The sequence below is a fragment of the Protopterus annectens genome, chromosome 12.part0 (assembly GCF_019279795.1).
Source record: "Protopterus annectens isolate FY-2018-M chromosome 12.part0, PAN1.0, whole genome shotgun sequence".
NCBI classification, from domain to species: Eukaryota; Metazoa; Chordata; order Ceratodontiformes; family Protopteridae; genus Protopterus; species Protopterus annectens.
In genome coordinates, this window is record NC_056746.1 from 59868274 (window position 1) to 59894032 (window position 25759).

Here is a 25759-nt window from a genome sequence, read left to right on the forward strand (position 1 = left end):
TCAGAATGCGATCAGGATCTTATATCTTTCCTCTACATCTGAAAACTTAAAATAAAGTTGGAAAGAAATTTAATTTAACATACTGTACTTTCACAGATGACTGCCCAAGCAAAACACATGCACACATATGCAGACATTCACACATACAATATATGCATGTAATGTATTATAGATATAGTTGTGCTCACTAAAGGAGGACAGTTTAACCCTAAAGTATCAGGGCATCTGCATAAAATGTACTATGAGAAAATACGACGTGTGTGTGTGTGTGTGTGTGTGTGTGTGTGTGTGTGTGTGTGTGTGTGTGTGTGTGTGTGTGTGTGTGTGTGTGTGCGTGTGTCAGTGGCCAGTCTGTTCATAGTTCAAACCTTATACTTCATTTTAGTGTTAGATATCTCATCCAAAATGAGTGTCACCATGAAGCGATTTATTTATTTTTCCCATTAATGACCTCATTCTCACATTGAATAGTCCTGATACAGCAGAGATGACCATGGGTAAGTTAAACATTTCATTCATGTTAGGTGGGTTCTAGTTTGCCGACACTAGGTGCACAACCAGATAATATGTTGCCCCCTTACGCCATGCTTGAGGTAAAACATATTTTAGTAAACCCAGTTATACCATATCATAAGAAAGTCTCATCTTCAAAGGTAGTTGACAAATCTCGACCAATTAACCAATAAACACAATTTACTATTTGCTTAGTGCATCAATCTGAGCAATGTGTTAGCAATGATGATGCATTAATCTTTTTAGAAATTTTTCATATTTGCATTAATAATATACAATGTACACTGTTGAAAAGATGCAATATCAAACATGGTTAGTTTCATAATCGCTGAATATTTATGCAGAAGCTATGGAATTCAACCGCAGATAACTGGTTTCATCTTCTTCAGTACCATAATGTCTTACCCTTAAATCAAACCTGCGCTATTATTATTTATTTTTTATTATTTATTGGGCTAATTTAAAGCTTGTTCTAATGACTTTTTGCCTGTTTATGTCTTGCAGCCCTGAATTTGTTCTGTATCTACAGAGTCATGACCTCATTGTGAAGATGTAACTAACCCTTCATTTGTGTTCATTCCTTCCCTGCTTCACTTTGCTTCTGCATGTGTTTAACATAACAAAAGAGAAATGATGAAAACAGAGCGAGATCTCCCCACAGCTGGAGTCTGTTTCTCTGCAGAAGAGTAAAGGCCCTGGCTTCAACTACTCAGCATAGTATAAACATTAAATATGCCATGTTATCTAATTAAATTCACTGTGCTGTAGTCTTGACAAGGGAGGAGGGAAAATATAGAAAAGTCAATGGTTCTGGATTCTTGTTAGGTAGTAGCAAAATGATTTTAACCAGAAAAGAACTGATTGGAGTGGCTTAGGAAGGCTATCATTAAATATCACTTTCTAAAATCAAGAGGGCAATGCTATTTTCGAAGCATTAAATGCAACCAAATTTATTTTACAACAAATGGGTTGTTCAGTTAAAAAAAATGCATTATTTTGACACAAGCTGCTGCAAGGTGTCTGTGTAACACGTTTGTGATTGTCTTAATATTAAAATATGAGGAATGTCTCTGAATATTTTCGGTTAATAACAACCTAAATAAATTGCTTTGTACAATGATTCCAAACCAGCTTCAGTGATAATAACAGCACATTTTATTATTAAGAGACTGATGATAATATTTCTTTCTCACAGGGCATAAACAAGTCATCTTTCATTGGATGAGTTTGGAAACACCAAAAGGACTGTGTCCCATTAGTCCATAAGCTATTGGACCCATCTGTAAGAGAAACAGATGGTCAGTGACCATTGCTAATGTGGACTTACTTTCAATCATGCAGACACAGACAGTGCTTATGTGTTCTCACATGGAAATTGCCTTGAAACAACAGCAGAATGCAGTAAAACAAGCAAGTACTCAAAGTGCATTTTGAAAGAAGTTAAGATATTTTGTAGGCTAAGCAAAATATTAAATCATTTAAGATATGCAAGAGGATTCAATATTATTCCCATTAGATATTTTTCACGTAGACAAAAAAAAAAAAATAAAATAAAACAGTATATCACAGTAAGACAGAGGACTATAATCAGGAAAATGTTTCTATACACAACTTGAAACTGAAAATAATATTTCCTGATCACGCTTCTCTGCTTTTAAAGATCTTTCATTCCTATTCTAAGCCTCATTATCAGGCATTTAAGCATAGAATATAAATGGCTTCCATTGGCAAACAGAATCAATACATAGAGACTAACATCTTAAATTGAAAGCACTGATTTTTATGGTAATTATAAGTGTAAAGAAATAAGAATGAAACAATTGCTTGACATTACTTTTCTGTATTTCACCAAATAGTATCCTTAACCATACAGTGATAACCAGGAATGCAATATAGTGCAGGCTAATAAAACTAAAATATAAGCTACAAAAAAAAAAAAAAAATATATATATATATATATATATATATATATATATATATATATATATATACAAAATATCAGTATTAAAATGAAGCTTATGAAAGACATAGACAAAATGTATGACAGATAGACAAAGACAAAGTTTTACAACTAACTGAACATAGATTCATACAAACACACACACACACACACACACACACACACACACACACACACACACACACACACACACACACACACACACACACACACACACACACACACTTGAAAGCACAGATGTCCACAGACAAGTGATAACATTTGTGTAACCTCAAGCAAATGCCCTTGTGTGTGTGTGTGTGTGTGTATATATATATATATATATATATATATATATATATATGTGTGTGTGTGTGTGTGTGTGTGTGTATATATATATATATATATATATACATACACAAAATGAAGCAAAACACAGACAAACACACTTACGCATGCATACAGACATATATACACACATACTTGAATGCAAAGAAGTGCATATACATATGACGAGATTTCTGCATCCTCAGGCAGATATCCTCATGTATATACACACACACACACACACACACACACACACACACACACACACACACACACACATGCTTTGTAGGAAGCATGTTATCTCTCTATTGACAGCCTAACTCATTTGCAACAGTTTTTCTGTCTGCAATATCTACCATTTCTGTACTAACTACTTCCTAATTAAAGCCAGGACAAGCTGAAGTTGAGGTCTCAGTTTAACAGCCTTTGATCTGAAGATGTCCATTCTGAAGAATGGCTTCATTTGATAGTGATTACCCTTTGTGCCAAATGATTCACCAAGGAAAACAAACAGTAGGCATCATCATCATCATAAACTGAAAGACTTAAACCATACCAATGCACTGATAACAGATGGATAATTTGGAAACCAAAATATTGTATTATCTTTTCAAGGGTGCGGTCACCTTTTAAATGCTCTTTTTTAATAACATTTGTCCAGAGAGACATCTATTCTTTACACTATTCTTTATTCAACATGCCATGTCTTGTAAATTACATTTCCTTCTTCACTTCATATTTATGGGATCACAATAAGTAAAGTCACAGAAGTGAAGTACATGAGCACCATGGCTATTTTAATGGACTGTTATGTGTCTTATATGGATAGCACTGTTTCTTTAATGTGTATAGGCTTCTAAAGCATGCCTATTGCAAAAAGTTAATGAAACCAAAGGTATTAATAACCACTATGGTTCTACCTTGGTAAACAGGGTATAGGAAGATGTTAACAGAAAACTGCTTATGTTTCAGTCTGCTATAGAAAAAAGTAAACTGTCATATAAGGGCTGAAGAGTTATATCTCAGACATGCTGACAGAAGCAAATGTAATCCACTAACTCAGTTATTGCTTTATCACAGTTCAAACATCAAGCAAGAGCTTCAAAAATGAAATGACAGAAGGGGTTCTGATGACTAAAAATTAGTTTTCTAAATATTAAATATCTTACAGAGAACCATTCTAATGTCTGACCTTTGTATCAGTGAAAATATACAGACAAAATGCAATAGCAAAACATGCATCTCTTGTGCTTAACACAGATGTCATTTAGCTTAAAGTAACAGTTTATTAATTAATTTATTCTTTTTTCTTAAATATAACAAATCACTAGATTCCTATATGTAGAGGCACCATGTACATTACTGATTCAGACATAAAAGGGCAACGTAGTCATAGGTTCAAGCGACCAGTCCTTTGAAGCAAAGCACTGTGTAACACAGCAACACTGCATCAACACATACATCTAAATGCAGTGCTCATGCTGAAAGATTAAAAGTAACTTGCTTCTTATGTCATGTCATGTCTCTACACAATGGGAGGTCAGGTTACTGAGCTTGTTAATCAAGCAAATAAGCAAGATGAGCTGGAGAAAGCTGTATGCACATTTTCTAGCAAAAGCAGTGTACGTTAATAAATCATCTGACATGAAGGGTGTTATATTAATGACAGCGGTACAGTGTCTGAGCAGCTGCGCAAAGCTCCTGCTTGCAGGTTGAAAATATAATCAGAAATAACCACAACAGAGTTCTCTTTATACAGTACACCTTTATGTTACTGTCTTGAAATGACAAAATATACAAAATGGAACACACACACGTCTAAATCTAGAAGCACATATCTGAACTCATCAACGGTGGATTTATTTTTTTTTCATAAATGGAGCTAACAAGAAGAATTTGCCAACCGTGCAAAAAAAAAAATTAAAAAATAAAAATTAAAAACAGTGAAGAGACTGTGCTTTTTGAAATAAAGGTAAATAAATGTGAAACCTCCAACAGATACCTCAACAATGTTCTCAGTACTTCACTACACAAACAAGGCTAATAGTACTAAATCCGCTCTCAATCTGAAATGCTGCTAACAAAAGCAGCCTGCTTAAATTAGGAAACTCTTAACAACAGAATGTGAAAAAGGAAATGTGCAAACTAAAATAATATGTGAACGTGATACTTGATAAACCACATACCAAATGACAGCATGTATGCTCCACATCAGATCCATAACAGTCTTTATTTGAAAAATAGCTCAAAATAAACATAATGATGCATTAACATTCATGTTCCTCTATAATTTTTTAAGTGTACTGTAGTGACCATACACCTCTTTATTGCCAAACTGTAGGTATATATGCACAAACTGCATGGTACTACATTTTACTTTTGCTAAAGAAATAGATACATCCACAAACATTTTAAACATGTTTGGAAACACCAAAAATCAAAATAGGTGTTACAAGCAGAATTTTTTTTTTTTTTTTTTGTTAAAGAAATACTTAAATATTTTCCGGATAAGTGACCTGTTATGGACATATCACCTTAATTATTATGCATTTTTGTAGGCAATTTGTATCAGATTACACTTTACCTATATACAAACATTTTATCAAATGTTTGATAAAACCCCCAAATCACTTCTGATGATCTTAATAACATTAATAGCACAGCAGGAATAGAAACAATCATTTGATTTCTTTTACTTTACTATAGGCCTTACTGACCCCTGACCTTTGGGTCACATGCATCCTTTTTTTTTTTTATCAAAATAATGATTTATTAATGATATCATTGCTTGTGATCGCCAATAGCCCCTAGAAAGTATAGAATATACAAGAACTGTTGCACAACATTAGAACTACTGCAGAGCTCTTTTCTGTATCGAAAATGAAGCATTCAAATAAACTAAGCCTAATGAATATAAAATTAACATAGTCATTTATGACAGGGAAAACATTATGCTCACTGAATAGGCATCATTTTCTTAATAGTTAGTAATTTCATTTTAGATTTCAAACATTATATAGTAGCATTTTCACTAAAAAAGTTACAGTTAAAAATCTATGCCTTTGAAATATACAATATGATTGAGAAATATAACACAGGAAATTATAAATAAATCCTTTTAATTACCATCACCTTTGTTACTGATTAAAAATAGTCTTGCTTGGTACATTTCCTGATGATAATAAATTCTAAAATTAAAATTTGTACGTACAAAGCTTACACAATACCTAGGGAAAGTAAACCATTCCCCTGAGTTTTTTTTTAGCTAAAACACTTGTCTGATTGTACAGTAATTCTATCTGTATTACATTTTCCCTTTCCTGCTAATCTGTATACCTACACTATTTTAAATAATCTACTCTGTTTATCAATAATGTTATCATGTTACTGTTCATACTAGTATGATACTTGTGCAATAAAATAAAAGCAAAAGCAATATGTTTTAAATACTTTTAGATAGGCTTCAGGTGTCTTCACATCAGTGTTGGAGATGGCTCAAATAAGTCCTAACTGCTTTCTGCCCTGTCTGTCTCTCTTTCCAGATTCCTCCCTCTCTAATACTAAACAAAAGGAACAGTAGTAGCTTTAAACATTAGTATTAACTAGTGGTCAAATATAAATCATAATCATTAAAACATAGAAAATGTTAAAGTGATATATTTTAAAATATATGTAAACAAAAATCAGTGTATACATCCAAAAGTAAAATAAAAAAATGACGAATACAATCACTGAACAATATCATTAAGTCAAGAAACTCTTGCCACAATCATAAGCAGTAAATATTGCCGTCAGGATAAAATGAATTTATGAAATAAAAATCATAAACATTCTAGTGATCTTCATCCCTTATGAGACATGCCATATGTGCTTCTTAGAAAATCTATGAGCAGAAACCATCTCATCAGCATTAAAATGCATTTCACACCAGAGCATTGTAAATCTAAATTTGCTTTGTCACAGTGTAATTAAAAATAAACAGCTATCTGAAAAAAAAATATGTGTCTCCTTTGTTTTAATTTGACAGCATATTCTTTAGCTTTTCATTATTACAATTTTTTTACACTTGGTCTGAAATTTATCAGAGAAAACAGAATGGGCAAGTAATGGAACTGCTTCAGGGTAAATTTAAATTTGAGGTATATGTTATGCAAATTCAAAATTATTAAAATTATTGTGATGCTGCATAAGTATTAAGAGAAGAAAGCAGTCAAAAGATTAAAGATCAGCTTTTTAAATTTCTGAACCAATCCTTTATAATTAAGATTATTTTAGATACCATTTTTGGTATATTAACTATAAAATAATCTAACAAACTCAGTATATTATGTTTTATTGACATAGCCATCAAACATCGTTAATTATATTACTGTACTTTCTTTCTGCTGCTTCTATGATATTGAAACATAACACAGTTTTAACCCCTTAAAAGGTTCCTGCATCTGTCTACTACCTTTCCAGAAATATTAAATATTTTCTTCAAGTCAAAACAGTCCACATTATTAAATGTTACTGTAATCTTTTATATGTTTGTAAACCTGCCTTTAAAAGGGTATAAAATAGCCTCTGAAAGAAAGTGCACTTACCTGTTGTAAGTACATAAAAGTCAAGGCACAGGAGAGCTGAGGACACATGCCCACATTGGGCAGAGCTACGCAGGTCGCACCCGTAAGTGGATGCTGCATGGTGGTGTTCTGTCGTCGACGTAGAACAAGCAGAGGGGCTTGCATGCACGCACACTTGTCCTGCCTTATCAGCACAGCTTGTATGGTTCGCTCATTCAGTAACACGGACTTGAATTTAGGGAGGGGTAGAGAGTCCGACTAAACTACGTTTGTCCCAGAGCTAAGGTCACTTACAGTAGATTTAGTCTGGAAACTCTGCAGCACAAGAGAATACAAAAGAAGACACCCAGAAGCCTATTGATAAGCAAGTACAACTTCCTCAAATGACAGTATGTGTGAATGTGTGCGTGTGTGTGCGTGTGTGTGTGTGTGTGTGTGTGTGTGTGTGTGTGTGTGTGTGTGTGTGTGTGTGTGTGTGTGTGTGTGTGTGTGTGTGCGTGTGTGCATGTGTATGTGTGTGCATGTGTATGTGTGTTCTGTGGCTCGTCACACAACAGCAGTGCCTGACTAGAGCAGAGAGAGAGACAGAATTGCTTGGGCTCCTTAGTCGAGTGCTGCTGATGCTGTACTGTTTCTCATTTGTCAAATGGGTCCTAGGGCAGGGTCGTTTCCACTCACCGAAATTCAAATACAGCATTTTTAAAATCTCAGGGGAGGGCTGTGGGGGATGTGAAACAGAATGAACAGTATCACAGACGTCTGGAGATTTGGGCAATTATTGTCATTGCCCAGCTGAGAATGAATGACCTTTTCACTTTTATTTATTTATTTTTTTTTGCAATCTGCACCTGTCCAGAGGAAAAAGAGGAGTGTTTACATCACAAAGAAAAATGTAAACAAGAAAACTAAAAATACATCATGTGAAAAAAGGGTAACCCTGAAGGAAGCAAAGCAGTTCATCCTGGATTTCTTTGGCATACTATCAGTATCTCAGACCCAAGCATTTGAAGATGTTATTGCAGTTTACTTCAACAGTTCCAAGTAGCTTCTTCCGTTTTATTTTCATGTGGATCAGTATACCTCAAGAGGAAAAATGAATCAGAATTTCATATTAAACCGTTATTGTGTATGAATTGTGGACTATGCACTTCCTATAAATATGAACACTGCTTGATTTCTTTTTTTTTGTTTGTTTGTTTTTTTTTGTGCAATCTAAAGTGAGAACTGCATCAACATTCTACTGTCTTGATTATGTGGCAGTGCAAATAAAGAAAAAAACATTCTTTAAATCAGCTCAGTTTTATCTTCTACTATACATCAGATACACCCCATGTAATGTTTTCCTAGGTTCTAAAAAATAAATAAATATAACAAAAAAATATTCTATGAAAAAACTCAGTTTCTAACATTACAGTACAGATGATTTACCTGAAATGTACAAAAAGAGTTAAAGGTCCTTATAAGTGAATATGTTCAATATATCTCTAATTGTGTACTACAAACACAAAACCATTAAAATTCTGCATCAGCATTTACAGAAAAAAATCATTCACATTGTTAAAATAATGGCAAACACGGGAAATTTGATCTACGTTATTGTTGCACGTATGCTTAAAGGATGCTACATATGTATAACAGCTGTTCTTAAAATTTTAGCATGAGCAAAGTCAAATTAAAAATAGAAACACAATTCATATTTGTGCTGATGTAGTTATTATAAATTATGATAGAGATTTTCTCAATAAGCTTACCTATTAAACTTGCAACATGATTAATTTTCACAGACAGTTATTTAATCTATTCAATGTAGGAGGTTATCAAGTGAGTTTATTTAGAACAGAAACAGTATTACGTATCACAGGTAACACATGAAATATGATGAAAAAAACAAAAAGGCTTATTTTCAGAATCACTTTCAGAGTAACAATAATAACAGGAAATGAAAATGATCAACTCACCTCAGATGACTGTTATGTTCAAATGCAACACATCATAAAAACAGCAAGCAAATTATTTGGGTTGTAAAAAAAAAAAAGTCAAAATACATAATTGATGAACTCACAATAAAGGTTGCTATCTAGGAAGAGCCTGTGTTTTCTCAGTATGTCAAGGACTTGTGCTGCAAAAATAGCAATGCTTTTGAAACAGTGCAAACTACTTTATCATGCAAAAACAATGCCACACTAATGCTCTTCACGCCCTTTTTTCATTTCTGTTCTCCTTCTTGCCTTGAGCAAAATCAACTTTTCTGACAGGAATATGTCACATTTTCCCTCATTCTTTTTTCTAGCATAGTGAGGCTGTTATTCTGCAAAGCCACAAGCACAGGGAATGTTATCCTCAGCTCATTTCCATAATGAAATATGATAAATAATACATGATACGCAAACAAGACCTTGTTTCAATGTCACAGGTTAAAAAATAAATATCTAATTTAAGAAAATATAAACCTTTCATTTAGTGTGCAGGTGACATAACTATTACATTTTACACTGGCAGAAAAGCAGTACACAAGGATGATAGAACTATATGTTGGTATTGTGAGGGCTTATAAAACTGTGATGATATGTATTACTGCAAAATTATGAAATAATGAAATATATCACTGTGATGTATTATAATCCAAGAATGAATTTGCTGTTTATAAACATCTGATTAAACAGAGAGCTTAAATGGATTATGATAGCTATACCATAAGCATAGTCTTTGACATCAAAACAGAACACTGCTTTTCAAAAAAGTGAAAAAAAAAAAATTGCCACAAGGTATGCTTTCATAAGTGGATGGATGCATCCTTTCAGCAGTAAGGTGGAATTGAACCATATCTGTAATCATGTCTATCAGAAGGCGTGTTCTTTAGTTAGGGATCTGAATGCAAATATTGCAGCTTGCTATCTTGACCTCAGACTCAAAGAGAGAGAGAGTTCATGTTCCAGACATTTCCTTCATGTTTATAGTGTTCTTTAAACAATGGCACAACCCCTATCCCATAATCCCCCCCATACACAGCAATAAACATGCCAGCTTATAAGCAGCATAAAGCATTCATTGTAAGTGGTACACAGAAGCATGCAAACTTCTTTCATTCCCTATGTAACAGAACTTCACTCTCGATACATTTTCACGTCAAGAAAATCCCCATTTCTATTTTAAGATTTTTATTAAGACTGCTTTTCTTTGCAAGCTCTTTGCACAAAGATCAAGACATTATGAAGGCCTGAACTTACCCGAGGCAAAAAGGAATTACTAATTTTCAGTTTCTATTAAGTACTATGTTATTTCCATTGACTCCTCCAATATTTCATACCAAAATTCTACAGGGACCTAATGCAGTACTTAACCCTTTCTTCATCACTTGTACATTGGCTAAAGTACTAGACCAATGCACAAATGATGTAGACAGAAAAAGTGATGGTGTTACAAAGAGGTAATGCCCAGATGAAATCTTGTACATTTTTGTTTCTGCCTTTACTTTTACATTTTATGAAAACTGCAGACCATCCCTTTTTATTACACTTAATAAAACCATTCATTAACTAAAGACACTCTCTTACAGAGAGAACAGTTTGGTGGGGCTACAGAAATTTCATAAACTGCACAGCTAAAAATCTGTGTAGTGACCAAACACTGATGTTTTCTGGTCAGTTCTGTCAGTCAAAATCAAATGCTTAAATTAAACAAAAAGCAGTATAATAGCAAATGGTGAATTAATACTTTCTTTGTTGATAACTGTGGGACAGGCAGAGATTCTGTAGGATGTTTAGCAAGTTATCATTTGTGAGTCTAAGATAATGCAGGCCAGTAGGCAAAGTTCTCACACTCTGTGTTAAAGGCAGTCCCTGGGATTCATTAATGCCTACACTAAGTGTACATCATTCTGAGGGAACAGACAACACAAGAATAGCTCAACCTTCTTCCTTAAATATCATAAGGGATTCATAAAGGATACCAGTAAGTGCAGACTACATATACACCTAGTGTAATCTTTCTGAGTGACTAGAAAGTACATGTTCTTGAATACAGATTGTGTATACATAACGTACGTGTTAATGAATCTGTCCCACTTCACACTTTCAGATGCCTTCCCTGAGCAGCTCTGGTTCAGCTCCCAATGGAGGGAGTCCCTCACTGCACTCTTCTGTATCAGGCAGAATCAATCAATGAACTACAACAACTAGTTATGTGTCTGCTATTGATGCTATCTTCTGTTGTTACTATTCATATTATTATGAAAACATATAATAACCAAAAGGCACTAATTGTTCACAGCAACTTAACAAACATGACCTAGAGCTTTCTTTCCTGTATACTCCCTTTATGTAGTTGCTTTCAACAATATACTTTATTTCTGTAGTTGGTTTCATATTACAAAACTTGAATGTGAGAAAAGTGTGCTCCAAGAAAAAAAAAAAAATCTGTTGAGAACGCGACTCAACGAACTTGGAACCAACACAGAACTTAAGGCAAAACCAGTTTCAAACGTGAAACACCAACCTAACATAAAGACACAACTATGTTTTTAGAACACAACTTTATTTAGCGTTCGTCAGTATATAACCAAGACTTCCTCAGATACTTTTAATAGGGATACTTATACTATTAGGAATATTTTAAATAAAAGCTAGGAATTTATACGTAATGATAAAGATATGGTTAACAGTCTTGGTGAAGCCCCGATTTGTGTATATAAGAAAGGTTACTGTTTGAAACATATGTTTTACCATAACAAATGTAACCATATTAAGGGGTATATGCACAAATGTGGGAGATGTAAGTTTTGTAGTAATATCCTTGAAATTGATATGGTAAAAATTAATGGTATGAATATCCAAATTCATGGTAAATATTCTTGTAATACTGAGAGAGTAGTTTATTGTGCATTATACCATGACCCCTCCATTAATATTCCAAAACGTGCATGCTGATTGGTCAGCGTGCATATTGTAAATCGACTTATACTAATGGAAAAAGGTCCGGTCACCCGGACTTTTGCTATTAGTATAAGTCTTTTTTTAAACCTGTCTCGCTATGTTAAACTCCTTTAACATAGCGAGACAGTGTGTATAAAGCAACGGAGATCTTGCTTTTTTTTTAAACCTGTCTCGCTATGTTAAATGGGTTTAACATAGCGAGACAGCTTTAAAATAAGCAATGGAGATCTCTGTTGCTTATTTTAAAGCTGTCTCGCTATGTTAAACCCATTTAACATAGCGAAACAGTAAAAAGCAACGGAGATCTTGCTTTCTCCGTTGCTTTTGCCCACAGCTCTGATGTACTGCGTAGGCATACGCATGCACAGTACATCAGAACTGCCGCAAAATACCAGACAGCTGCGGAAGGGCAGCAAGGAGGCATTATACAATGCCATTATTTAAGAAAAGTAATTATTTTTTTCTTAAATAATGTCATTGTATAATAGCAATAAGCCACTTCTGGGTGTGGGTAATGCTGGATTTACCCACGGTTGGCTTTGTTTGGCCACTAGGGCTTCGCCCTCGTGGCCAAACCATGCCAACCGTGGGTAAATCCAGCATTACCCTCACCCAGGCGTGAGTTATTGCTATATTATGCACTTCCTGCTCAGGTTTTTAAATAGGGAAAACCGAATGTAGGTTAAAGAAGAGAATAGGTGAACATCTAAGGGATATACGTGATGGTCACGAGCATAATGCTTTAGCTAAACATGTTATCTCATACCCTGGACATAGTTTCAAATTTGTTGTTTTGGAGCATTTAATTAATTCCCCCTAGAGGAGGTGCTTGGCCTTATATATCAGAGAAAATGGAATTAGCTTGGCAGCTACGTCTTAATGCTGCAAGTATCCCAGGTCTCAATGATAATTTATCAATTAGTAGTTTATTAAAAATAAAAGCATTAGGTAGATATTAATTATAAATTCATATTTCATATTTTTATATTTTTATATATTTTTTTAATATGGTTTGATAAATGTGTCTACTAGGCTTATTTATTTATTTATATGAATTTTATGAATTAGTGAATAATTACTAATTTATTTACTGATTTATTTATATAACTATATGTGTATGCAATTTTGTTATTTATTTGCTGGTCATATTAACCATGGTAGGATGCAAGTTGAATTTGAAGTTTTTAGATTACATTGTTGCTTTAAACAGGGTTGACATGTTTATTTATGAAGAAACCCCTGGGCTTTCGGATATTTTCAAAGGCTCTTGCTACCCCCATAGTGCCTTTTTTAGGCAAGGCTCAAAAGACAAACCCACCTCCATAGGTATCACAAGGGATAAGAAACTAAGAATAATGCTACTCAACACAAGAAGTCTAAACCTCAAGATGCACGCACTCGAAACTCTCCTTAGTATGGAGAATATCGATATCTGTGCAGTAACAGAAACCTGGTTCAAGGCTCCCGAGAGCACCCCAGCACTACCAGGTTATACCTCATACCATGCTTTTCAGCCCCAAAACTTGGACCGAACCACAAAAGGAGGGGGAGTATCAATATTCGTCAAAGATACCCACACCTCCAGGTTGGTGGCACAGCACGAAGCATCAGAGACTATCCATGTGCAACTAACTGTGGGTAAAACTGCCTTCCAGTTTATAGCCTGCTACAGACCACCCTCCCAAACACAGGAACCCCATTTGGCCTTCCTGAGAATACTGGAAAATATGAAGGTCTCTCCAAACACCATTATATTGGGCGACTTCAACTACCCAAACATAGACTGGGAGCATTACTCTAGCTCCAACACCCTAGCCCAAAGGTTCCTAGAATTTATAAACTCAAATGCTATGGAACAACTTGTTACCACAACCACAAGAGGGGAAAACATACTGGACCTCATCATCACCAACATGGGGACACTATGCTCCAGACCAGAAGTGTATCCCTCACTGGTAAGATCAGACCATAAACTAATCTCACTGGATATTCACATCCTGACCCCACCCCTGCCCAGAAAACCACAGTGAAAAACTTCTCTAAAGCAAATTTCACATGCCTCAAAACCGAGGCGAAATCCTTCAAAGCCCCGGCCTGTGGAAAATACGCCCAGACCGCAGAATCCTTTATAAACGCATTCTATGAACACCTTCAGGAATGCATGGATCATGCAATCCCAAATAAAACCAAGACCCAATCCTCCAAAGGCAGACGTCCTGTCTGGTGGACCCCAGCCATAAACAAACTATACAATAGAAGGAGGAAGCTACTACATGATAGAGCAAAATCCCAAAAGGGAAGGCATCTCTGATCAGTATTAGCAAAAAACTACGGGCACTCATAAAATCGTCTAAGGCCAGCTTCAAGAGAAAAATTGCACAGGACACTAAGGATAATCACAAGGCTTTCTTTAGTTATGTTAGGAACCTGGGTGGGAATTCCCAGATATGCTCAGAATTAGTCCAAAATGACAAAAAATACACCGAGCCCACAGACATTGCCAACATCCTAGCTGACAGGTTCAGTGCAAACTTCTCCCCCTCTCCCCACCAAAAGGGCAAATATCTATCCCAACAGAGTGTTGCCCCCCTGACATCTCAGATGCTCAGGTAAGAGCCGCCCTCTCCAAAGCAAAAAACACAGCATCAATGGGACCAGATGGTGTCCCGGGCTGCATCCTACATGAACTCCAAGAAGAGCTAAACCCAAACATAAAACTACTGTTCAATCTTAGCCTTACTACAGGATATGTACCCAAAGAGTGGCGTACAGCAACAGTGGTCCCTCTCCACAAAGGTGGTGCCTCAACGGATCCTGGAAACTATCGCCCCATAAGCCTGACTAGCTTGGTCTGCAAAGCTATGGAAAGGATCATCATGGACCTCATAAATAAAGATATTGGGGACCTACAGACACTGGATCCTACCCAGTTTGGCTTTGTTAAGGGCAGATCCTGCCTCTTAAACCTGGTCGATTTCTTTGAAACAGTCACCAAGGCCATTGACGAGGGGAAGGTGGTCCACACAGCCTGCCTGAACCTCGCAAAAGCCTTTGATACAATACCCCACTTGGGCATTATAGATAAGCTCACCAGCTTAAATATAAACCCCTATGTCACTAGATGGTTTGCAAACTGGCTCAAGGACAGAACCCACATGGTTAGAATTGCTGGAGCCATGTCAGACTCCAAACCAGTTACAAGTGGCGTCCCACAAGGCTCAGTCCTGGGACCTCTCTTGTTCGGTATATATTTCTTGGTGGTACAGGCCAACACGGAAGGACTGTGGCTGACCAAGTTCGCAGATGACTGCAAACTGGGCGCCATAATCAACTCTCCAGCCGACACAAGCATCCTCCAAAAGGGCCTCATAGAAACAGACAACTGGTGCCAGAGCCATGGCCTCAAGCTAAATGCCAAAAAGTGTATAGTAATCCCCTTTGGCAAAAACAAAGTGCCCACAAATTACCACATAGGTGGTAATCCATTAAGTACAGAAGAAGTCATTAGGGACCGGGGGACCCAAGTTGATAGCAATCTCTCGTTTGACAACCACGTGGCCAAAGTGGTTAGAAAAACATTTTATATAGCCCACCTAATCATGAAGGGATTCACATCTAGATCAGGGGAGATCATCGTACCTCTTTACTCATCCCTCATCAGGCCCATAATTGAGTACAATGCCCCTTTTGGGATGTACCTTACCAGACACCTGCAGCAACTGGAAAGACCCCAAAAGTACCTCACCAAGAGGATCAAAGGGCTCAAACAGATGCCATCTGCTGCCCGGATAAAGAAACTCCAGCTCTACTCAGTGGCATACCGCCTGCTCAGAGGCGATCTGTGCCTGACGTATAAAGCCATGTCCAACCCAGAATTAATGGACATGCTGCACCTCAGAAAATCCAAATCCCATCGAGCTACGCTCGAGAGACTTGAACCTCAGCACTGAAATAAATAGGACATGCTGGAGGGACAGATTCATAACCCAGAGGCTCCCTTCACTCTGGAATAAAATCCCAGTCCAGGTTAGGCAGAGTCCCACATTGACTCTCTTCAAGAGGAATCTTGATGAGTGGATGGGAGATTGTAGGTTTTCCCCGGCTATCACTTCTGTGTCACTGTTAGACAGAGGCACAGTATACTAACCTCAAAAAAAGGCATAGCAAAATTAATTTAAAATGGGTGGCGAAAGCCAAACACACTCTGGCTAGGCTTATAAATGCCCTAGGGCAGATAGCCTAGTATGAACCTATGAACCTATGAACCTAAATAGGAAATGATGTCATCTGGGGGTTGTTACTATTGCTAGCTTTTTATATTTAAATGGCTATTCTTTTAACGTGTTTTGTCTGATGAAGTCTATTGCAACATTTAACTAGGAGATGAAAGTGCTTACTTTTACATATAATAAAGGAATTGGATTTATCGTTTGGATACGTGCTTTTTTGCCAGCCCTTTCCAATGTGTTTTCTGAGTTTTACATTTTATTTGGGCAAGACAGAGTGTAGCCTAAAACAGAGGATTTATGAGCATTTATACGAGATTAACAGGAAGAGAGAATCAAATGTTCTGTATAAGCATATGTGTAATTGTGATCAAGCCAACTTTAGATTTTGGATTTTAGAACAGGTTATACCTCATAAGAGAGGCGGCAATTGGGAGACCAGGTGGGAATACCATGAATTTATATGGCAATTGCATTTGAATGCCTATGTAGCTCCTGGTTTAAACAATCATTATTTCCTGGTCCCTGCACTTACGTTAAGGGCACTTAAATACTAATGTGTTTGTTACTAATGTTTTGTTGCTATGTGCACACACTTTGACATACATTTTTATAAATATTTTTTATACATATGCTTATATATGCATCTATGTGTTACATGTGCTTCCACAGTACTTTTATACAGTTTTATTAAATACTTACCTTTCAATAAACATTGTCCAATGTAAGTAACTTATCTAATTTATCTAATTTACTTAAATTATGTTAATGGTTGAACCAATCAGATGATTCATAGTGTGTTTTAAGGTGCAACTTTTGTTTGCTGAGTTATTCTGATGAAGTTTCCCATGGAAAAGACAAACATGCTAAATCAATAAATTATTTTGCATTTTACTTCTCGGCTCCATTTTATTGCTAGGCTGGGCATTTCAGATTTTTGGTTTGATGTTTTTAGCTTAAACAAGGAAACCCACAGAAGGCTGCACACAGCAAATATAGATCTGTGGAGAAGAATGATAAACCTTATTTGGGAGCAGTTGCTCCCCTCTACATTTTATTAAGAAATGGACAATTGGAAGATGGCAAAGAAAAAGTGCTGGTAGGAAGGATGGTTTAAGGACCAAAGGAAGCAGGATCAGATAAGCAAACATAATACAAAAAAAGGAAGGCTAACACTGGATGTCCATAAATAAGTATTAAACTAGTTACCCTTGTGGGCCATTTTTTAAGCTTAACCAATTTCCCTTTCAAATGTGATAATCAAACCCTTTAGCTTCTGTCTGTGACTTAAACATCTGAACTTTTACACCAAAATGTGGCTGGAGGCAGTTACGAGGCAATTGTTTATGCATGGACATTCATGGATACCAACACTGGCCCACATGTGTAACCCAGAGGTAAACTTATCTTGTCATGGAACTGAATGAACAACAATGGCTAGAAAAATTCACCTCATCAGATACAAAAGTGCTACATTCCCGATGTACATGGCAAGTTTAAAGTTGAGAAGAGTAAACTAGACAAGGCCTTCCAGGACCAGATGTGGCAGGTACTGATATAAGACATCAATGCAGTAAGTGGCTATAATAGGGCAATAATACTGGTGGCACATTGTCACTTATAGGTTACTGCATACCATGATCAAGGCATGAGAAATTGCCAGAGAAGGACTGACTTCCGGGGGTGGACAACCAACACAGAGGTGCCTCAGTAAGATGGGAGAATGCCTGGTATCCCTCACTTGGGAAAGTAACAGAACCACCATATGTGGCTGTAGCTGGGATGTGGCAGCTGCACAGTAGATGAGTGTCTATATGGGCTGCATCATGTTAGCAGTAACATGTGCCATTACTGTAGAACATTAACTTGCAACTTTGAAGGATTTTCTGAAACAATCTTGCAAACATAGGTATCAAATACTGACATTTAGGACTGCAACAGCAACAACCTGCACCACAAGGTGGGTAAGTGCCCACAGACTATGTATAAGATAGATGGGTAGCTGTCTGTGTGTTATGTGGTGATATGAGTTACAAATACAGTCCAGCATTGCTGCAAGTGTGTTACCTGTATACCTTCATAGATTCAGTGTGTTACCTGTATACCTTCATAGATTCAGTGTGTTACCTGTATACCTTCATAGATTCAGTGTGTTACCTGTATACCTTCATAGATTCAGTGTGCTACCTGTATACCTTCATAGATTCAGTGTGTTACCTGTATACCTTCATAGATTCAGTGTGTTACCTGTATACCTTCATAGATTCCAGACATAAAAGCTCAATCACAACAGGTTGAAATTGTCAGTCACCAGTTGCTGATGATTGCCTTGCCATGCATATTGCACAGTCCAATGATACAGTAGCACTGGTAGCAACGCTAACCGTTGAGGACATGCTCTCATCACCTGCAGCATCCACTGTGTTTAATGTTGGACATCTCTCCCATGGTGGCCCCACACAAGCTACACAAATGTCACCACCATAGATGGCAACATAAGGGACAATACCACGAAATGTAAGTGGCTCATGGGAGTTTATCACTGCTACACCTTGCATTCATTCTCAGATCTGAGCGTCAGCCTTTGCATCAGTTCATGGAAGTGCAGGTCAATGATTCAGACATGGATAACTCGTTACATATTATTGATATTGAATGTGCTGTTTTGCCTGTGTGATGAAGTGCAGCAATGTCAGAGACTGTTTTGACATCCTGCAATGCATACAGAGTGACATGGAGTATAGAGAATTGAAGAATACTGGCCTGTTAGGGACAGTGGTAGCCTAACTGGCATCCTTTGGCATAACCATGAGGATGCTGGCAAGTAGCAGAACAGAGCTACGGGACAGATGCACATAAGCCAGGCTTATGCAGATGGCACACATCAATCTGCAGATATTCTCTCCCACTCTGTCCATGGCTGCAACTACACTGAGCATGAACATACCTGTGGTCATGGCTGATGCTCTTCTGTCTCCCACTCTGTCCATGGCTGCACCTGCACTGAGCATGAACATACCCGTGGTCATGGCTGATGCTCTTCTGTCTCCCAGTCTCTCCATGGCTGCACCTGCATTGAGCATGAACATACCCGTGGTCATGGGTGATGCTCTTCTGTCTCCCAGTCTCTCCATGGCTGCACCTGCATTGAGCATGAACATACCGTGGTCATGGCTGATGCTCCTCTGGTTCCACAGCTGACACACCCCACCATGCCAGCCATTACGCATCCATAATTGAACACATCACAGCCCGATGCAGCCCTATCATAAATAACAACTCCCATGCCTGGTAGAGGCTTACATTTTACAAGTACACCATATGTGGGCCACAGCAGGATTACTGTACTCTCTCTTTATGTGGCTTGCCATCTCTTGGACAGGATGCTTGAGCAGTTTATATTACTACAGTAGGTCTGGTTTATCACTATTCTTATATACTAGCTTTAGAAAAACTAGTTAATGTGGAAGTGATTACACATCTATCATATATGCATTTATATTCTTAATGAATAGACAATATCATGTTATGTATGATTGATATGTTTAAATATTTTTTATTACAAATTGGTTATACAGCTATGGAGACTGCTTGATAACCATAGCAGATTGGCTATATAATTCTACAACCAGTTGACGTAGCATGTTTGATTTGCTAGCTGTTATTTTACAAACTCATGGTTTTATTTCCTTAAAAATGTTGAATATAAGAAAATCAGATATTTATTTCATATTCAGAAGTGCAAAAATGGATCATGGTGTGACAACATTAAAACAATTTGCACACTTTTCACACATAGAAGATGAAGGACCACTGACAGAGTGAAGTACTGATTGTAAAATAAGCAACTGTTAAATAAAAATATTAGTGACCAACACAGAAGAAATCAGGATCGCTATATCCATAAGGCATACGTGTTTATGGAAATAGCAACATACGACGCTGAACAACTTGACAAGCTGAAAAACTAAAATCAAATGAAAAAATATTATCTTTATTTATAATCGGAAACAATGTCACTGCTTAGAATGGGAAATATAACTTAATTTGAAGGAACTGTAAATGCAATCAACAAAAATGTTCTGATTTCCAAAACAGCACCACTTACAAAATAGAAAAGAGTACACAGTCTGAAAAAGTGACCCAACTTCCAGCTGATGTTCTGAATTCTTTAACAAATTTACAGTCATATAAGATAGTAAGATTCCATGTACATTTGACATAACATTTGATAATATGGTTGGTATTTCAGATGTAGCAAATACAATGCAAAGTAAAGTAAAGCATTACAAGAACAAAAGTTACACAACTGTTCCTTTAACATTTTTTTTTTAAATTTTATATATATGATTGTGTGTATATAGATGGGTGTGTGTGGTTGTGTGGGTGTGTGTGGGTGGTGGGGTGTTGGGATTATTTGAACTGAAACAATTGAAAACATAAGCTGCGGCACTATTTATTTTTGTAATTTAATAATAGTGATTTTTTTATAGTTAACTTTGGAGCAGTCAAAAGCCTTTTATAACTTACCTGATCATGCTTGCTTTTGCCTGTTGAGCAGGACAGGATCTTATATTGCACATGTTTAGAATACAGGAAATGATTTTTCTTACTTCTTCCAGATTTTGTGGTGCTCAATGTACATGCTATGTTTCCATCACACATTTTCACATCTTAATGAGGCTGTACTTTGTTTGACCATGTTTTGGATGCAGCAAATGTTTACACTGTGATCTCATATTACAATGCTCAAGTCATCCCTTCCATGTTCCTTTCTTTGCGATGGCCCAAAAAATGTGCCTTGGTCTCACACCAAGCAACTCACGACTGAGGTGCATCATACATCACATATCCTATCTGAGCTGTGCTTCTATTCATGTTTTTGTTGTCATGCAGTGCATTGCTGACAACCACTAACAACTCTAAGGAATCATCACTTACATATGCCTTCCCATGGTTTGCCTAATGTCCACAGTATGGACGTGTGTTGACTCTGCGGTCATTATTGCGACCACTACCTTAACTGTGCAGTGAACGGTAATTGATTATGTACTTGCATGTTATAAACATGCCTGATATGGTATCTGCATGGTTGCCATGCTTAGACATGTAGCCATTGCATTTTCATTGCCCAAGTCTAGTCCTGTTCGTTGCATGCATATCATTGCATACATACTAATGGGCAATCAAAGTGTAGCAGGCGTTCATCACATGCATGAAATGCAGGCAGTTGCAATCCATGATCAATGTTAAGGGTACTCGAATGTCCTGGTTTGCATATGCCATCTTCCATTGTGTTCGATTTTTTTTTGTTGTTGCTAGCAAGGCTCTTAGCGTCAATTACTACATGTCAGTCAACATTTGACAGTCTGTGATCTGCTTGTGACTCTCAGGTGAACTTCACACATCATGTCGCTGTGGGGACTTGTTTGCAGTATGGGGGATATGTATCTGCACTTCACATTTGGAAGTATTATAGACAGTGAGTGCAGAAATACATGTACACTATGCTGCCTGTAATTATTTTCAGACATACAAACAACTGTTTCAATCTTGTGTAAGACAGAAGAAGTTTAAAGTACAGTGATCAGAGCATAGGGATTTTAAGTAGGGTAGCTGTTACTTAAACACTTTAGTTTCAGAGCAGCATTTTAGAAAAGTCTACCCATGGTTTCTTTACTTCCAAGGCTATTATTAAATGGTGAGCATTCAAAAATCTACCCAGCCTTCCCTTTATACAAATAACTTTGAGTTTGGATGATAACTCACCTGCTTTACTTAAAAATGTATGATTCAAAAACAGAACTGCATTGCTATCAAGTTCAAAGTCAGCGTATTGCGATATGAAACGAATGCTGTATCGAGCAGCTGAACAACATGCTGCTTGTTTTAATAGTTCATTGTTCTCCACATTTAAAGGCCCGATTTCCTTAGGGATGGCAGCAGGTGGGGTACCCAGCAGGCTGTAACAGAACTTAAGGCAGACATTAAAGGGGTGCATTATATTATAAATAGAGCAACAAAATATATTTGTTCATGTTTACACAGTGTATGAGATGCCATAAAGAGAACATCATATCAGAAAGTCAAACGTCTGCACAAAGGTGGGCTATCTACAGACCCTGGAAGCTATAGTCCCATACGTCTCACTACTCTAATATGCAAAGCCATGGAAAGAAGTATCATAGAAATGAATAGTAATGACATAGGAAACCTCCAGGCACTGGACCAAGCCCATTTTTTGTTTCATCAAGGGCAGGTCTTGTCTACTCAACCTAGTTGATTTCTTTGAGAAGATCACCAAAGCAATGGATGAGGACAAAAAGGTTCACACTGCCTACCTTGACCTGACTAAGGCATTTGACAAAATCACCCACTCAGGCATTATTGACAAACTTAAAAGTTGAGGCAAAAACCCTTATGTCAACCACTGGATAGCCAGTTGGCTCATAAACAGGACCCGGGGAGTTAGAACTGGGAAGTTCACCTCCACAAATTGGCCAGTAACAAGTGAAGTCCCTCAGGGATCAGTCATGGGCCCACACATTTTGGCTTTTGCTTCTCTGAATTTAAGGGCAACATCAATGGCCTCAGACTGACTAAACTGGCAGATGATTGCAAATTATTAGCTGTCATAGAGTTGGCTACTAACAAAAACAACTGTTGACAGAGCCATGGACTAAAACTAAATGTCAGGACATGCATAATAGCATCCTTCAGGAAGTCATCCAGACCTGGTAACTACTATATTGACAACAGACCCCTAAGAGTTGACCCACTAGTCAGGGACTTGAGGACACACATAGACAGTAATTTAGCCTTTGACCATCACATTTCTACAGTAGTGAGGAAATCAATCTATGCTGTGCAACTTATAAACACAGGTATGGCATCTAGGTCCAAGGAAGTCATTGTTCCGCTGTTATTCGGCATTCGTCAGACTTATCAATGATTACAATTACCCCTTTAGAATGTACCTAATGAGGCATATCCAACAATTGGAATGTCCACAGCGGTTCTTCACTAAAAGAATACAGGGCGTAAGTAACATGTGCTCTGCAGACCACCTCAAGGTCCTATCCCTGTATTCTGTCTACTACAGGCTGTTGAGGGGAGATCTTTGCCTGGCATACAGAGCATTGTCAGACCCCACTCTGAAGTACCTCCTATATACCCACAAAACAAACAGCACAAGAATTACCCATTGTAAAGACTTAAACCTTGCCTATGATATAAATAAGACCTGATGGAGAGACATGTATGCATCCTAGAGACTTCCTCATCTCTGGAACAGGCTCCCCATCCATGTGAAACAGAGTTCCTCTCTAACCAATTCAAATGTAACTTGGAAAATTGGATGGCGAACAAGAAATTCATTTCTGGTTTAGCACCTATATTTCTAATGGACACAGACAGCGTATAAATGGTTCAACTCCCAAGGCTCTGCTTGTAAATGTTGAAAACTCTCAAGCCCTGAGAACACTTACCAAGGGTACCAGAGCATGTCAGAGACTTGGGATGCATGGCTAGGCTTAAGAAGGTACTTGTTGTCATTCGCATATTAAACAGCTATCAACCTCTGAACCTGTAAGAAAGAGTAGATAGCACTGCCAGTTACACAGTCTTGTTATCTAAGACACTTATTAATAATCGCAATGGAGATCAAGCAACATCTAAAATGGATGGAGAAAATGCGATATCGCAGATGGATGGATATCACGCATCATCTCAAATGGATGAAGATCACGTAACATCCAAAATGGATGGAGATCACACAACATCTCAAATGGATGGAGATCACGCGACTTCTTTAATGGAGTACCACTATTATGTACTCTGTCTTTGGTATTCAGAGAAAAGCAATGCATTATCACAACTGATTCTTATTATGTGAAATATGGGAGTAATCTGTGATGGTGACATGCTCTGAGTAACACAGCAAGCAAGTGTGATGGGGTCAAACCCTGGACAACAGGACTCTTTTTTTATTATCTCATATTCATACTGTTCCACTGATATTCATGACAGACTATTATGCAAGAGCACATGGAGTGGTTTTATCTGGCAGGTGAGTATGGATGTGCACCGAGGATACACCAGCTAGGGACCACTGAACATGTCCTGAAGAAGTAGCATCTAAGGTACACCAGTGGGTACTCATGGAGCACAATATGATAGCTCTCAGCACTCTATGCTGAAGTAGAGCTTGTAGAAATGTAGCCACTGCGGAGCAAATGGAGTTTACTGTGAATAAGCGTATATTTTAATCAACACACAATCATTCAATGCCACAATACTTTTAAACATCTAAAATTTTGAGTGGTTGCAACTCAAAACAGTGGCATACTCCCAAGCTAGCAAAAAACAAACAAGCGTTATGAAACCCCATGGTGTATAGGCAGGTCCCTATACCAAGAAGTTCTATATATTTTTTCTCCGATATCACACAAAATCAGAGAAGAGGAAAAAAGTGATAAAAAAAGAACACTTTGCATATCTCAATTCAACTTTAACAGTGATTACAAGAAGCCCATCAACGTTCACTGGTGCTGTTCTAAGAATTATTCAGGTGGATGATGACAAGCAGTAGATTTTCCAACAGAAGAATGCATGAATGGGGGTGTCTGACTTCTGAACAGGGCTAGTACAGAGCAATTAACAAAGCAGTTTAACAGGTTACTTGTCTGCTTTGTAATCTACACCAATTCCTATATGCTGATGCTCATCAACTTCTTATTTGTATATCATACACACAATACAAATGATCCTGCCATATTCTAAATCTGTGCTGACCTTTGACATTGATAGGACACCCCACTAATGTAGATGGTTCTGGCATGGCTGCAGCTATGTTGTGATGCCTGTGTACAGCAGTTGGTGTAATAAAAAAAAAAATCTCTGTTATATATGCATGCATGCATACTCACTCACACACACACACACACACACACACACACACACACACACACACACACACACACACACACACACACACACACACACACACACCTATTAGTATTACCAACAAGTTGATTTCTGTTTATCATTGTGATAGCATATCTCAGATATTTGTTTTTAAATAAACACAGGCTTTATACTAACAGTTGTCAGGATGCTTTTACTGCCGAATGTGCCTTCTAGATCACATTGTCATCATTCAAGAATACAATAAAACAATACTTTAATTGTTGTAGGGAGTAAGTATATTACATGTATATCAGTTATACTTTGACCTTGTCCCTTGTTGTGATACTCACA

The 25759-nt window shown here is 37.2% G+C and overlaps 1 protein-coding gene across 9 annotated transcripts in view; it reads right to left on the bottom strand.

Moving 5' to 3' along the window:
* RBFOX1 (RNA binding fox-1 homolog 1) overlaps positions 1-25759 on the bottom strand; it is a 1735725-nt gene that overhangs the window by 1144917 nt on the left and 565049 nt on the right. For 3 of the 9 annotated variants that reach the window (XM_044089091.1, XM_044089083.1, XM_044089089.1), the window contains exon 1: positions 7366-7776. The exons of 1 other annotated variant lie outside the window; for it this stretch is intronic. In XM_044089091.1, coding sequence (XP_043945026.1) covers positions 7366-7509 — 144 coding nt within the window. In that variant the 5' untranslated portion in view covers positions 7510-7776. Of the gene's footprint in view, positions 1-7365; positions 7778-25759 lie in introns of those variants that run through there. 5 more of the 9 variants (XM_044089084.1, XM_044089082.1, XM_044089080.1 and 2 more) reach the window with 4 other exon arrangements.